At 44.1% G+C, this 16,816-nt stretch overlaps 1 protein-coding gene across 1 annotated transcript; it reads left to right on the forward strand.

Annotated features, from left to right (window-relative positions):
• Positions 1-225: 225 nt before the first annotated feature.
• On the forward strand, positions 226-15,368 carry RINT1 (RAD50 interactor 1). The gene is made up of 13 exons (XM_061562993.1): positions 226-486; positions 2,033-2,274; positions 2,862-3,035; positions 3,831-3,980; positions 4,733-4,889; positions 6,476-6,586; positions 8,386-8,611; positions 9,563-9,700; positions 10,258-10,457; positions 10,639-10,877; positions 11,826-12,006; positions 13,017-13,135; positions 13,748-15,368. Exons 1-13 carry the CDS (start codon positions 250-252, stop codon positions 13,977-13,979), a joined length of 2,406 nt encoding a protein of 801 aa, XP_061418977.1. The 5' UTR covers positions 226-249; the 3' UTR covers positions 13,980-15,368.
• Positions 15,369-16,816: the final 1,448 nt, after the last annotated feature.

Raw genomic sequence — 16,816 nt, forward strand, 5'->3', positions numbered from 1 at the left:
TACGTTCATTCAAAATTATTCGCTAATTCGAATAGTAAAAACGTGGCTTTGTGAGAAAAAAAACATCTCAAGTGCCCAACCGCGCGCTGAGAATCGATTAATTTAGCAACCATACACGAATCGATTCCACCACGACACTCCATAGACCCTTCATGGTCCGATTTGGAATCGATTCCGTTGATATTTTAATCGAGAGAATCGATTCCTTCACCAACACGTCACCCTTCGTGGGGTCGCACTCCGGCGACAATGGCTGAGATGCAGGCGGCGGCATCGGCGGTGGTGGTGGTGGAGACGGGAAGAGACCAAGTAACTACGGAGCAGCAGACGCGTGACCTCGACCTGGTGTCCGTCTCGGGCCTCACGATGCCCGCCCACGTCGCCGCGTTTGTGGACAGCGAGTTCGGCGCCGACACCAAGAAGCTGAAGCGTCTGGGCGAGATTCTGGGCGGCCTGGGCTCGCAGAGGGCTCGGCTCATGGAGCAGGTTGGCCAAATCATGACAAACCCACACCACCATCATCACAGAGGTCGCAAACGGGGTTTGATTCCTTACCCGTACCCGGCCGCACCAGGGTCGCAAACGGGTACCCGTACCCGGCCGTACCCGTACCTTACCCGGCCGGGTACTGGTATCGGGTACCTGATTGCGACCTCTGGGATGAAGCCATGTTGCAGGCGCGGGTGGGTTGATTCTAGGAACTTGAATTGTGAGAAGAGACAAGACGTTGGGAAATGAGTGACAAACAGTTACTCACCAGTGACTCACGGCCTACCCGTACCCGGCCGCACCAGGGTCGCAAACGGGTATCGGGTACCCGGTTGCGACCTCTGGGATGAAGCCATGTTGCAGGCGCGGGTGGGTTGATTCTAGGAACTTGAATTGTGAGAAGAGACAAGACGTTGGGAAATGAGTGACAAACAGTTACTCACCAGTGACTCACGGTCTACCCGTACCCGGCCGCAACAGGGTCGCAAACGGGTATCGGGTACCCGGTTGCGACCTCTGCATCATCAGCAGCAGCATCACATCCTCTTGGGTTTTCGGTGGCCCATCGTTATTCGTAACCCACCGTAGTCTGCAGAACTACACTGACTCGCACTCTTAAGACTGATGGCCTTAATCTAAGTTGTCTTGTGGTTGTTGTTGTTTGACTTGCATCCCACTGGGATTTTTGCACACAGCGTTGGTGTACGGTGTTTTTTTCTGCAATATTTTGCTGTCTTTTCTTAGATTTTCTGTTTGCACTTAGTCACATATTCACTTTAAGATGTTTTCTTGTTCATGTTTTTTGTTTGTTGCGGTTGCACCCGATTCAAGAGCCGAATGGTTCACAGGGCTTTACCTAATACATGAACTTTGAACTCTCGTCCCTGATGCCCTCTCCGTCGCGGCTAGCAGCAGATCTCAACATTTGGCACCTTGATACTGAACCTTATTTGCCATCGTACGCACGAATAGAATAGCGGGCACAGGGTGCTCATTGTACCGTGATTCCGAAATGCTGCCCTGTATTACACGGTGAGGTAAACAGGACAATGTCCGGTGTGAGTTAGAAGTTACACGTTTTGTTGATGATAGAAAAGACGGTAAAGTTAGGGTCACCTGGGCCGTTAGAGCGTTTTGGAGACTTCACTGTCGAACATTTCAATACATTGACACTGCTTTGACAGCACGAGTGCTGTGACGGCTGACCATGGCCTATCTTTTATTCTCTCAGTCCCAAAAAATATAATTCGGGTCAAACAGCCCAGGAAGCATTCAAATCTATGAATGGTCGGACACGTAACTTCTTTCGCACCGTACGTAGCCAACCGTGCCATGTGGAGGTGCGGGGCATGGTTGGGCAACTATCGACCACAATAAATGTTGTGTCCCCGCGTGGAATGCTTCTACAGGTGGTGGCGGTGGCTTTAGGCAGGTCTTCATGCAGCAGTGAAAAACGATCGTGGCTGATGATGATGACGACGACGATTGCACACGGTAGGCCCACCGTCAATCAATCAATAACATGTGCGGGATGTTGGCGCAGGTGGCGACGGCACGCTCGGAGGTGCCACGCCGGTTGGAGCGGGCCCTGCACGAGGCCGAGGCGGCGGTGGGAGAGTTGGAGGCCCTCCGAGAACGGAGGGAGCGGCTGGCCCATGAAGTGGAGCGACACGTGGAGGAGACGGCGCCGTGTGCCGAGCCAATCGCACGGCTCATCGGGCAGGTGGACGAGTTGGAGGGTTACCTGTCCTACCTCAAGTGGATCTCGCAGATCGAGGAGCTTAGGTGATGAGCCGCTGATGTGTTGTCACTCAATAAACCGCACTAGATCACGTACTATAGTGATAAGAATATTGTTTTGTCCTGTCCTTGTCAATCCATTACTGGATGAATATTCTCCCCATGTCATCTTTGACGTGGGTTTTGTAACCACATATCATACGACGTTCGTGTAGAGAGCCGACTATAAGTTAAATTATACATTCACAACTGATGTTAGCCACAGTCATTGATTCTCATGAACTTTACCCCTTGATGCCTTGACCATTGTGCAGAACTTCTACCAGAATGACGGTTTCCTCTCATCCATACTCTTTTCTCACAGTGCTTGAAATTGGACCCCTCTCCAATAACATATTTTTCTGAGTTACTATAAGCTTGCTCGATAAAAAAGGTTAATATCTGAGATACAATCATATATGCTCTTAGTTGCTGGCTGCTCTGCTTGAATTGAACTATGAGGCCTCTGTTCAGGATCTATAGCTACAAAAAATATCTTGCTAATACTGAAATCTTTCTGTTAATGACTTGTTCATGTGTGTGTGCATTTTTACACTGACTGCTGCCAATGGCATTGTGGCCGACACGCATAGTGACTCGATACAGCAGCACCTGATGACCAACAGCATTGGGGAGGCGCTGGAGAAGCTGGTGTCGATGTCTGAACTGGACCGGGTGCTGCAGCCTTCGTCCTGCACTCACCTGCGACGCTTCGTGCGATCCACGCTCGTCTTTTGGCATAAGATCCTCCGCGAGAAGCTCACCAAGTGAGGGGCAGATCTATTATATAATTGAATCAATGTCATGGTTCCCTTTGCTGCATGATATAACCCACCAGCCTTTGTATATAATGAGGACCTACATAGTCATACCTGTGTAGGTAATTTGAACCTGCTGTACATACATTCGACTATTTAGATGTTCTTTGGTATGATAATGTTCTCACTTTTTATCAGGATATCTTCTTCACCAAGGATCCTTGATTAGGATATTCTGTCATTTGTTTGGAGTTCTGTATGTGTAATAAAGTCGTTGTACCCAGATATATACTTGCTGTCCTGCCATCTCTTTGGCACCTCAGGTTTGAGAGGTTCATAAATATGGGTGATCCATCAACCCTTGCCTACAGAATGCTGGATCGCAGGCCTAAGCCACCATACCGTTTGCTAAAAGAGATGGTCAAATGACATTGTATTATATTATTATTTTCCCCTGAAATTGTATTGCAGATATTGCACCAGTCCAGTGATTGTGAAGCATGATACAACTCAGGGGTTTTAATGATAATGTATTCTAGGAGTGTAACAATATTACCTTCCTCACCCAGGAATTTTATAATTCAAGGCCTCGATTTCATACAAGCATTAGTTTTGCATTTGTCTAATTTTATTGTCCCTCATTTCTTGTTTGCCGCATTAGCCTAAATGTAACTACATATAATTTCCATAAATGATATGTAGGTGTGTAATCCAATGCAAGTATCGCGAGCCTTAATAGAGGATGTCAATCTGCATTGCTGTACCCATAACTTATACGAGCGTTTCTCAATGCGCTTTGCACAGTGACTTTGAGGAGGTGCTAAAGCAGCTGCAGTGGCCTTTCATCAGCACCCACCAAGGACTCGTGACCCCGCTCACGCCCGGCGCCAACACGCAGGAGCTGCACGCTAACCTCGAGACTTTCTTCTGTCACCTCCTGCAGCTGCACATCCCGTAATTATAGCGTCGCTACATTTCATTTCAAGTGTCCTGCATCACAAGAAAATTCTTTGCCATATTATGTATACATCTGTGTGCCTTTCATACGATCTCTTTTTATTTACATTTGCAATTGCTTATATCTAAAAGTAAGGCACCAATTTTATGTATACCGATGGCCATGATTGCATTCGCACATGCCTTAACTTCTATGGGTGCATGATCTTATGCCTAACCAACTGGTTCGCTTTACTGCTTAAATATCTATGGGTGTAGATACCTGTTATTATTATTATTATTATTTTTTTTTGCCTTTTTGGTTTCTCCATGTCTGCCAGCTAATAAGTCCATGTGCTTGATTTTATGTTGACCTGTCAGCTGGTGTGATCACCAGTATAATCACACCATGCTAATACAAAAACTAAACGGCTCTAATTTGTAGTTATGTACCGAGGTTATGGCCTGTACTGTCAGACATGGGTTTTAAGCTTCAGTAATAAGATATAGATATTAAAGTTGCGGTTGGGTGAGTGACTCGAGAACCCTAGTGGCCTTACCATGCCTATAAATAGAATACGTCAATGCAGTGTGTTATGGCAGCATGATTCAGAGTTATTTAAAAATCTTGTTTTCCCTCTTAACTTAGCTTCAAACTGGTCTTGGATAAACGAGCGATGCACGTGCTAGTCTCTTATGTTTCAGATCGTATCTTCATGAAATCGTTGTCGACCTTTCCCCTGATACTACTGTGCATGTTCCCGACACAGGGACGAGGTTATATCGCGGCCAAGGCGCCTGCCAGAAGAGTACGCACTCCCAGAGATACCACCCATCGCCCTGCCCTTCCAGCTCATGCTCACGCCCTTGGAGAAGCGTTTTCGATACCATTTCCAAGGCAACAAGCAGACCAACGACTTGAGCAAGGTAAATTACTTTGCACGCCTTCACATCATGTATATAAACACGAAGGAACAGACGAAATATTTTTGAAAGGAAATGTTTTAGTTTTTATTACAATTATTGGAAGATAATCACACCATGCTGTTGCAATAGAAAGGTTTCATCTTTTACCTTAAATTTCGATTTAAAGCTTTCGTGACTGCAGGAATTCATCTTCTTGGTTCTTTCGGTAAAGTCACGTAGAAGGGAAGTAATAAAATAAAATAAAGTATATTATTTTATTATATAATATTATTTTATTATGTTTTATTTTTAATTATTTTATTACTTCCCTTCTACGTGACTTTACCGAAAGAACCGAGAAGATGAATCTTTTACCTTGTCAAAACATTTATTTGTGATTGTTTAGCTTTCGCAGAATGCATTGTAAACAACGCTTGTGCTTATGTCATACCAAATTGGTATGTGGAATCGTCTTAACAGGTGTCACCATTGCCACAAGAAGAGACAATTAATATAAAACAGAAATGTTGTTGTCAACTGGTAAATGGTAATACTGCTTGTGTTCTAAAAATATGCTGTTTGCTGTCAGTTGAACATTTAAACCCAATCCTATTCGTAAATAAAACAAATATGTATTTGCCAGTGTTAAAGGCAGAATGGTGGTTTCCAGATGGTAGTGCAGCAAAATCCACTTGTACTGTATATCTATGCTCCCACATCTATTCTCCCTGCTTTTTCACCAACTTGCTCTGACCAGCAAGGTCACACAGATAAGCAGACAATGACTCATTTATATATGTCTCTTCACATAGAAAATATAGAAGTAATTTTAACACAACCATCAGTCCCACGGCCACCTTTGAGTGCATAATTTCAACAGCATTGGTTTTGTACAAGCAAACTCTAGACTGGTTTCAATATAACAATTCTAATGATTATTTTGTGTAAAGCATGGTGATTTATGAAAAATAACTCCAATGACCCACGCAGCATGGGGAGACCTTCATCCAGCAGCGGATTTATAATAGGGCTGTAAATTTACATAGCATAAGTTGAATGTTACGTCATTTAACTAAATTTAGACAGATTAATAGTATCTTTTTCAAACTTTATTTAATATCGCACGCTTCACAAGTAAACATTACATCAATAAAATTTGAGTTACACAAAACAATGAAATGTATACTCAGTTCAAAATATTCAACAGATTATAAAATTCATATTTAGCCTGATTTAAAAATCACAAAACACCTTCCCTATCAGATGCTGTTCATGGTCCACTCTACGTGAACACAACGTCGATCAGCACGCTGCACCATGAACACCCTACACGCAGAAACACATGACCCTCAAAACCAGATTCTAAATCCTCAAACTTGGACTAGAACCCATAAACTGGAACTACGAACCCACCAACCTGAACTAGCAACCCAATAAAACCAGTGCATTGCATGTCACCAGACCGCCACAATACAATTAACATGTGTACAATGACAAGCTGAGACTGCATTACTTCATACCATATAATAACCAGGCAGCAATCGGTCATTATTTAATCCCAATGCCATTTTGTTTTCTTCCTGCGGTTGTCGTTGTGGACGACGTAGCCCGAGTGGTACCTCACACAGGTGCTGACGTGGATATCGCACCACAGCGACTTCCTGGAGACCACCATCCAGGACGTCCTCTTCAAGGCAAACTCCCCTCTCGATGCAAAGGTGCACATGCTCGTGTGTTTGTATTTCACTGGTGGCCAGTTTAAACCAGCTACACATTGATTAAATATCTTGGTGATGACATATTTCACATGGCGAGGCTTTCAAAGCATTTTAATTCAATCACGCCAACGTTATAAAAATCACCTCAATTGCTATTAACACTTGTTAACAATTCGTTATCAACAGAGTGGAACAATGCGGACGTCCAGATTAAACTCCTCATTTGAGACCAAAACATCGTTCCTTCTGGCTTCGACATTCCTTGAAGACACTGGTCTGCCATCAACTGCATCGGAACATCGATGAACAGACCAATGTGCCACATTCCCTTCATGAGACAAGCCACATTGCGGCCGTGGCCATGCAACTCGAATTATGGACCGTATAGTCAACCACTGTAGTCTGTGCTCCGTCAATGGAAGAATAGCAAAACTACACAAACTCTTCTGAAGCCCTCTTGTGGCTATCAGACCTCGACATTGGCATTAAACTCCTGAACATATTAACACATGCAAGAATAGAATAGAACTTACTTGCAATGGAAAAATAATGTATATAATAGGCTAACTTTTCTGGCAGTGACCCTTGAAAACAATACTTAATTTTCTTATCGTCATCTCTCCATTAACTGCAATGGTCATTGGGGCAGCACTTGTTGGCTCGGCTGTTAACTCCCTCCATGTTTGCCTGTCTTTTACAGTATTTGTCACGCATTGTGCAGGCTTATTAGGCCACATCACGTTTGTTATCACAATGTTCTGGGGTCGTACTCTCCTTTAAAACAATATACTTACGTATTTGATGTTGTTTACTCTATTTGCTTAGTGCCTCTTTTAATGTGTATTGCACTGCCCTTATCCTGGTCACAGCACAGCCACTGTAGGTTTCACAGTGTTGTTTGTGTGATTCACTAACCCCCTTTCCAGAGCACCACTAGATTAGAAGATGTGCACCACCACGCCCTGAAATACGATGATTGGTCTTAAATACGTATCTGCACCGCTCTTCTGCTAGGTTATGCTATCAACAACAATTATGTTTTTGTAGTTTGCTGACCTATTTTAATCTTCTTTCAAAAAAACATGGACCTGAAATTGATGCCATTGAGCATGTGTGTCTTTCACATTGACCCCATGATGTCATGACTAGTTCCGGGGGCAGCCCTGCCAAAAACGTTTAGTTCCATTTGCAAAGCATGCCACATGTCTCGTTAAAAGTAGGTCACATGCCCCTGTTGGTGCTGGTTTGGCCCAGTCATGTCGCTGTAGGAATCCATGCTGAACCTACTTATCTAGTTTGTGAACCATGCTGGCTTGGTTTTAGCTGGTTATGGGAACTACAAAACTTTCATCATTCTTATACTTAAAAAAATGGTTCCATAGATAAACTCCAGTGGCGAGGCTTTCAAACTATTTTATGGCAATCACGCTAATGTTATAAAAATCACTTCATTTGCTATTAACACTTTGTTATCAACAGAGTTATTGTTTATTCTCCATCCGACCACGGTGCAGTTTCTCTGAATAAAATATGTATCATTAATATACAGATGAAGCGGCTACACATTGTTTGCACCTGATTTGTAATATTAGAAAGCTACAATGTGCGTGGGGCGCATCGACTTGAATTTAAGAAACGCCGTGGTAGAGAAAGCAAACGTCGTAAGTCGTCAGAATTGCATTCCAATCATTTAATCTATCGCGAGTTGCCTGAGGTGAGGGAAACCTGGCACAGAGTTTGTAATTGTCTCCAAACTGGAACCACGAGTCGCCAATATCACGCTCCTCTCCCTTCCACAGCTGGAGTTCATCCGCGGGCTCATGCTGCTGGTGATGGAGAAGGCGGCGTACGACGTGCCTCGCCTGCTGTTCGACGACACCCTCTTCTGCCACTTGGTGGACGAGCTGCTGCTATTTGAGCGGGAGGTGCGCGCCGCGCACGGCTACCCGGCCGCGCTGCCTGGCGTGCTACACGTGCTCTCGCAGGAGGCCTGCTTCCAGAAGTGGCTCGCCGTTGAGCGCAAATGTAACGTAGACACGAACGTGCCATCGTCGCGTGGCAAACACCCGCGTCGTTTTTACATGCAGATAGCACTGTCGTGTGGTGTAGATGCACAATTTTAGCCAAACAATTGGAAAGAATTATAATTTAGAACATTTGGTAATCGCGCCATTCTTATATCGCAAAGCTATTGCGAAAGCACTGTTTCACAGACAGTCTGCAGTACTTTTGCAGTAGGGGGTGATATTATTACATGGGTCATTCCAATTGAGTAATTTGTGGATGATTTGTAAATATTTTCAGATTTGGGCGATAATGCCAGCACACAATGGCCTACTCATTTTGAATGCTATCGGAGGATCTTTAATATTTACTGTGAAACAGACGGTGTGTTTTTATGGTTAACACACCCACAGTAATAACCAGGTTAGTCTGCCAGATTCTAACCGAGAACCTTTGCATGAAGTGGCGAACGTGCTCCCACTGGGTCATGTCACTGCCCCAGTCAGTTATCGATGGTGACAAGATGTGGCATTGAAATGTGGGGGGGGAGCGCACTGCACTGGAAATATCTCATATTGAGTTTTATATGTAGTAGTTTCATACCATTCATGTAATTTGTATTTGCTATTGTGTTACACGTCGCATTGCTTTAGACTAGGGAAGTCTTCAAAACAATCATTCCTGGTTCTGTTTAATGATATAAAAGTAAATCGTATAATAGAATGATAACTTTTTACATTAGTTTAACTTTTATCTTAATAACATACTCAAAGATATTTAAAAACATTGTTTCAGTATTGCTTTTTTAACCGTTGGTTACATAGTTGAAATTGACGAGCAATGTAAGATAATACGAGTAATGTCCACAAAATGGTATACCCCAAATGAAACACTGCTCACTCCTCCCAACTACTTGAAGGATATGGAACGTACCACTTTAACATGGGTGATTGTTTTCCCGTGTGCCGGCAGTCTCGTTGGAAAAGGTGGACTCCATGCTGTCGTCGGAGGCGGCGTGGAGCTGCCAGTACCAGGACGTGGGGGAGCTGGAGGAGGCACATGTGCCCGACTGTGCCGAGATGTTCATGACCTTGCTGCAGGTCATCACGGGTGAGTGCCAACCGGTGGGAGGGGGGGCTCAGGGTCACCACCTGCAACGTTGCTCCTAGATCTCACTCCCGACTCGCCCACTTGTATCGGTCGGAAAGACCTGAATTAAGGAGTTTTAGTTGTGTGAAACAATGATTAACCCCCTTCCCCCAAATCCACTGCAATTCGATGAATCATCACAATTCAGGGATGCACTCAGATTCAAGTATTGGTTCTTTATCTAATTTTCCTGTCTCATTTTGTTTTCCTGTCTGCTTTTTTTATCCCTTGTGCTGTCTAAATTAAACCTGAACATATTTTAGCTTATCATTTGCATGCAATGTAAATAATCGATCGCAAATGCACAACTCTATCTGTGCACCTTGTTGAGTTCAATTCTAACTCATTGTTACACGCTTTGTTACATGCTTCATCAAATTTCATAGCATGTGCAGCACATTTTGGTTTTCTATATCAGAATCAGAGCCAGTAGGTGTAGTGAATTTCTAGATGGCAGCAAACCACTCTGTACTCTTCCACCCCATTGGGAACCATGTGGCGCACATTGTCCTCTGCAGACCGCTACAAGTGGTTGCCCCAGATGTGGCACAAGCTCAAGTTTCTCGAGCTGCAGATGGACCTCCTGGACGACTTCCGCATCCGCCTGACCCAGGTCATGAAGGAAGAAGCGCACTCTCCGCTGGGCACGCGTTACTGCGCCGTGCTAAACGCCGCCGCCTACGTCACCAGCGTGCTCTCCGACTGGTCTGACAACGTGGTGCGTCCCATCGTCTCCTCCTCTTTCAGCATTAACCATTACGCCACCGCCAGTATCGAGCCCAAGAGTGCCGTTTTTAGCGTGCTGAACCAGGGAAGCACTTTGTCGTTGACCCTACTCCGCTTTTGCGTGTGTCCGTGGTTGGTTCTGGTCTCCCCCGGGGATGCGGGGAGGCGTGCAGTTTTTCCTACAGATGCAGCAGGCCTACTTGGAGGAGGTGTCGAGGGAGACGGGCGACAGGGCGACGGCGCGGGGACGCATGTCGGAGCTGCAGCTGGGCCAGCTGGCGTCGCTGGAGGCGTCCGTGTTCGACGACACGGTGCGCCTGCTGCACCGGCTGCAGCAGGAGATGCTGTCCAAGGTGGGCGACTGCATGTTCAAGGAAGTCAAGGAGAAAGCGCAGCTGTACAAGAGGGAGAGGTGAGCGCTGAAGCTTGGTTTCAACGTATTTTATTTAATGCTGCATTGGATTTAAACCGATTTGCCTCTTCAGTATTGTTTTCACACTCGACTAACAATAACAGCTGATTAAAATACAGAAAAGCATAAGAAAGTACATTTAAAGCCATTTTCTTGGTGATATTGCCATTGATTTTCATACACATTCCTCATCATGCACCGACACAATTGTTGACTAGTGTGTACATAGACACTTGGTCATTCACACTATTCACTCCTTATACTGGTAGGAACAAAGTGAACCAGTCTACAATAGATGATATCGTCCGTCCGTCCGTCCGTGTAGCAACATCGCCCCCTACTGCAAACACTTGGCAGGACCCTACAAAAACCTTTTGACTCAGTGGGGCTTTCCTGGCTTAACAAGTGTAATAATACATTATGTTTATATTCTTTGGTTATTCGTTCCTACCAGCCCACCCCGCAGGGTCCTGTTTGTACATGGAAACCTGTGTGTGCGCCTTCACTGTATTGCCCGCTTGCATACATGCCTTGCTGTACACAAATTGTATTGACCTCTCACTAAACGCACAACATATACCCTATCCAGTCTTTAATTATAGTTTTTGCTTACTGTTTAATATACACACCCAATCATGCTCTCGCGATTATTTTTGACACACCATTGACCATGCATTTTCACGATGATTCACTCATTGTTTTATACATGCACCTGGCCATATACAGGCTATCATTCACTCACTCCTGTATAAATTAAATTGCCCATATGCCCTAATGTTCACTCACTGTTGTATAGATTAACTTGGCCATATACACACTCATTCAGTCATGGTTGAATAGGTTAACCTGGCCATATACCTTATCATTTCCTCAGTTGAATAGATTAACCTGGCCATGTACACGATCAGGTTGTACACAGTCTCACTTGCTGTATCACCAATCCTGCAGGTGGCTGAGCCTGCCGGCCCAGGTGGAGCAGGTGACCATGTCGCTGTCGAGCACAGCGTGCCCCTTTGTGGTCGCCCTGCGCGACCGCCTGCTGCAGATGGAGCGCCAGCTGTCTGCGGAGCTCTTCGCCACCCTCTGGGTCGCTGTGGCCGAAAAGCTCGACATCTTCTTGTACGAGGAGGTCCGCACAGCCCACGACGAACATCTTGCCTTGCTGCGCTCGTTTAAACTCTGGTCACCTGGTCTCAATAGAATCACAATATGAAGGGGACTGCAGAGCTTGAGCAATTGTTGGTGCTGGCTCACCGCCTGGCTGCCTTTCCAGCTTGTCTGTTGTAGTTCCTCAACAAATGTGAGATACAATTTGCATGAGGGACTTTATGTAAAGCAAAACCATAATAATTAATAATCATAAGAATAATGGGTTATTTTTAAAAAGTCTACGAGAAGAGTGCATTTTAGAATGCTTGGCCTCTAAGGTGGCCAGGTGGCTCGGCACTCAGCTGGCACTACTGAGATTTTGGGATCACATCCAGGTTTCAACCACATTTGATTAAATTGGTTTCTCAAGCGTAGCCAGTTGGTTTCAGCCGGTCATTAATGACCACCCAAAAAGAACACGAAGTTTGGTTTTGGACTTAAGCTGGTTAAATAATTAAAACTATCGGTTTAGTTGTCATGCAATGGTCTTATAGCTAAACTAATGGTAGTGTGTGACCTCAAACTGTCCACAGGATACGGGGTCAACTGAAGTATATTTTAGATGAAGTCTTGTGAAATATTATGCACCTCTTTCACACATCGGGTGTCTCACGACATGCCTATAAATAGCACAATCGGAATCAATCGGGAAAATACCGAAATAAAGAAATCATTCAGCTGGCCCCTTCATTTTCAAAAACATGAATGGCTGTCTTATACACAGGCTAATAGTGTAATTAGCCAGCCTGTGGTAAAGCACTTAAAAACCTTGATGGGTAGATCCTCATCAAATCTGTGAAGCTAGAATATGAGCATGGCAAAGTAGGTTCCTGACCTTTTGTGGGATTTGTGTTTGGTCTTACATACAAATAAGTAACCAAACCTCTCGCAAGGCAAAAGCCCTCCTCCTGAAGGGGGTCTCTCAAAATTCAGCGAAGCCTGCCTTGAGGACTTAATTACTATTTATTTTCACGTAACATTTACCCGCAGGTGATTTTAGCGAACCATTTCAACGAAGGTGGAGCAGCCCAGCTGCAATTCGACATGATGCGGAACCTCTTCCCATTGTTCGCCCAGTACTGCAAGCGGCCAGAGAACTACTTCAAGCAGTGAGTGACACTTGAACCTTTACTGGTTCCCACGGTTGTGACATACAGCTGATTTTCCACTAGATGTGACATACAGGTGATTTTCCACTAGATGTGACAAGTCACCACCTTCACCGATTAAATTGTCACCATACCATTCAAACACGTTGTTTTGACCATATTATTTTGTAGTTTTGTTCAGTTAGCCTATATGTAACATATCAATTGCATAAATTGCACATCATCAATTCTAACATTCCCACTTTTGGATATATATTATGAGCTGTATTGTTTATAGTCGAAGAATCATTGCAGTGTAACATGCCTAGCCATCACCCTTCTCCTTGGGCATCAGCTCACCTTACCGTCGTTCACAAGATCCCATAAAAATGTAAGCAAGGTAATAACACATCTCGCATGCTTGTCACTTGAACATCTATAAATACGTTATGGAGAGGTGCATCAGAGCCTAATAGGCCCAGTGTACCAGAGAACTCGACTCACAAATGGAAGGTTAAGTAGATCCACACTGTGCCAGCCAGCCCATCACAGAAAATCCATCTGTGAGGAATCGTATCTATTCTGCCCTATGCCAACTTTCTGTTTCCCGTCCGTGCTGCGTGGGGCCATCAGCGTGAAGGAGGCGTGCCTGGTGCTGACCCTGGGCGTGGGACCCGCGCTGCTGCTTCGCGAGGTGCTGAACTCGTGGGCGAACGAGGGCGGCAAGGAGGACGACCTCAGCGACGGCGAGCAGAGCCAGCACACGGCTTTCAAGTCACTCAACGAGATGGGCATCTACAAGCTGTCGCCCCGCACCGTCAAGATTCTGCTGGGCCTGAGGACAAACCTCCCCGCCAACGCCTAGTGGCTCGAAGGACGGGGACTGCCTTTGCGAGTGCACTGCCATGCAAGATACCGTGGCGCCTTGCTTTCGTGTGGTTCTGTTGGTGAACCCGAGTGGTGAATGCTGAACAAGACTAATGTGTAGCACTCATTCTTAAGTGGAACATGTGTTTGAATTTCACACTATACCTAAGGGTAATTCGTTTATTTAAATTATTTAAAATTAGGACCCTGGTTATAGGACATGAGTAATACATAATGGAAAGCAATGATTCCTCTGATGAGCCTTTTAATGCTTGTATGATAGTCTATTATAGTTATGGCTTTTAAGCTAGATCATCATCAGCCATATCAAGCCGTTGCTGGATAAAGATCTCACGGTCCAGCAATAATCTACTTAGAACCTGGACAAGCTGTATTCATTACTCCCATCTCCTTGGTAGAAGTGCTCTGATGGGTTCCATCCTTTTGCTACCACTCAGTCTTTATTAGTCATCTAAGTACAATTGTCTCAATGCTGTTGATACACCTTTGCAGTGAAGGGTACAATGTGAGAAATTAAAGTTAACTTGTATTTAATGACTTTAAAAAAAAGTCATTTTAACTGACAAATCTGTACCATATTCCAAGAGCTTCCTATCAGCATCCTGGAAATGTACAAGTAAGAAGAATTACAGCAGGAATATTTCAATCTCAGCATTTATTTTTTTCAGATAAACTAAGGACCTCACAATACCTCTTAGCAGCAGGCACGTACCCTTAATTGCTTTAATTTAAGTAGTTTACTCAATATGGGAAATTGTTTAAAACATTGGCATTGAGGTTCAACAATGTTAAGTGCTTAAAACTCTCAACCACTTGATACAATCTTCGAATGAAAGAGGATGCAGGTTTTGAAAAGCATTAAAACATCACACGGTAACAATTTCAGAATTGCCGCAAAATGTGTTTATTGGACACTTTGGATCTATATGTTCACAAAGCTCATAAAACGTTTTTATTTATCTGGATCTATTCTCTCTGTACAAATCATTATATATAAAAACAAAACAATTTCAATTTACTTTAAATACAAAATATATGTACAAAAATATTTCGGAGATGAAAATGACTGCATTCAGCATTGCTAATAAACACCGTATGCAAAAGAAAAAAGAATGGAACTTAATAGTTTATTATTGGAAACATCCTGGTTTAAAAAATAAAACGTAAGGGACTCGTCAACATATTGCTAGCCTAGGCTTTCTTGCCCGAATAGGTATTCTTACCTGAATGTTGCGCAGGAAAAGGTTAACTTCGCTATAATTCCCTTTCTTGGTTTCTTCAACCAAGTTGGCGGCATAAATAGAGGGAGACTGCATAGTGCAACACGTACACAAACCTAGTGCTTTAATTGGTCACTTAGGGCAGTACCACAGGGCTGTGTAAAGGGGCTGCGCTCATACGCAAGGTTTCATCACCGTAGCCCTCCTAACGCTTTAATTTGAGAACCTGCATGTGTTGACTTTTCCGCACTAGCCCCCCTTTCCAAACAGTCTCCAGCCACCTCGGCAGTGGCATGGGTTGAGTGTACAGGACTGTACGTTGCGTACACCACAACACGGAAACATAAACGTGAATATATATGTATTGGAAGCAACGTTTTTACTTTAAGCTACAACACACCACAAGCTAGGGGGTAAATATTACGTTGGTACCCGAAAGGCAGACACCGGATTGTGACTCGACGATTAGCGTGGCCACAATCACATTCCCAGTGGCCCCAACTCCAATGTGTGCTGCTCACCCCCCCCCCCACCACCCCTCTTAGGGTTTCACCGAAGGAAATGTGCTGATCCTGCCATTTAGTTTCCTTCAGGTCATCGTACACAGCAGTTGCAGGAAGACATTGCGGTATGCGGCGTTTTTCCTAAAAAGTCGAGTCTAAAAGGGAGTAAATGTTAAAGGTGCAGCCCCGCAATTCCTTGCTCACACCACGACTTGCAGAGGAGCTCCACCAGAGAATGCTCCAGAGCTCCACGCCAATGGGTCGTTTTGGCTGACTCTTCTATACTCGACAGGCATCTTGGAAGAGGTGGGGGTACCCACAACCGACTCACCACCACGTGGTCTGCGTATTTGACCAAACTGGCATACCCACTCTTCTACTGTTGCTTGGAGAGGTAAACGCATGCAATTAATGCTCCAAGCAACGTGATATATATATTTTTTTCTGTTATGAAACTAATTATTGCAGAATTAACTTTGCCTAACCAGCCCTGAAAAAGAATCCACCAGCGAAGGCACTTGGATAAGTGGTAGTGTTTTACCAAAATAAGAAGAAAAAAAATTCCTGAAAACCCAAGATTACCAATCTTTTTATAGAGTTTTGAGGTCTCAACGTTGCAGGGCTGAAATGACTGATTTTTACCTGAATGCCCATTCAAATGTATCTTTTACACAGGAGACATGGATACCACGGCTTCATCTACAGGAGTGTTTGTAATTAAGATATCAGTAATTTTCTAATTTAACCTTTATGCTACGATAATCTGCGAATTAATGCTCAAGGTCTTTAAAGTTATCCGTTTTAGGACAGAGAGTTTGTCCTGAAATCCCTTTAAAAATCACCAGGAGATGGCAGCCACGTTGGCCAAATTTGCCAAGTCGCAAGCATGACCCACTGGGCGAGAGATTATCTTAGATGAATCAGGAAAATATCAAAATCGAGCCTAGATATAAAAGTTCTGATCTAATTATTATTTTTATCCAAAATGTAAAATTACGTAATTTTCCACCAAAGTGGTGTTACGTAGCATTAGGTAACATCACCTTTGCATGAAGATACATTAAATTATTACTGAAATACAAATTATCCTC

This window comes from Lethenteron reissneri, chromosome 30 (assembly GCF_015708825.2).
Source record: "Lethenteron reissneri isolate LAM-NWPU_2019-01 chromosome 30, ASM1570882v1, whole genome shotgun sequence".
NCBI classification, from domain to species: Eukaryota; Metazoa; Chordata; class Hyperoartia; order Petromyzontiformes; family Petromyzontidae; genus Lethenteron; species Lethenteron reissneri.

Bases quoted from the DNA above. Each gene is read 5' to 3' on its own strand.
- RINT1 (XM_061562993.1), top strand. From the start codon at position 250: ATGGCTGAGATGCAGGCGGCGGCATCGGCGGTGGTGGTGGTGGAGACG. The intron at 2,275-2,861 runs GTGATGAGCCGC...CGACACGCATAG, and splicing joins TCGCAGATCGAGGAGCTTAG to TGACTCGATACAGCAGCACC. The intron at 10,878-11,825 runs GTGAGCGCTGAA...CCAATCCTGCAG, and splicing joins CAGCTGTACAAGAGGGAGAG to GTGGCTGAGCCTGCCGGCCC.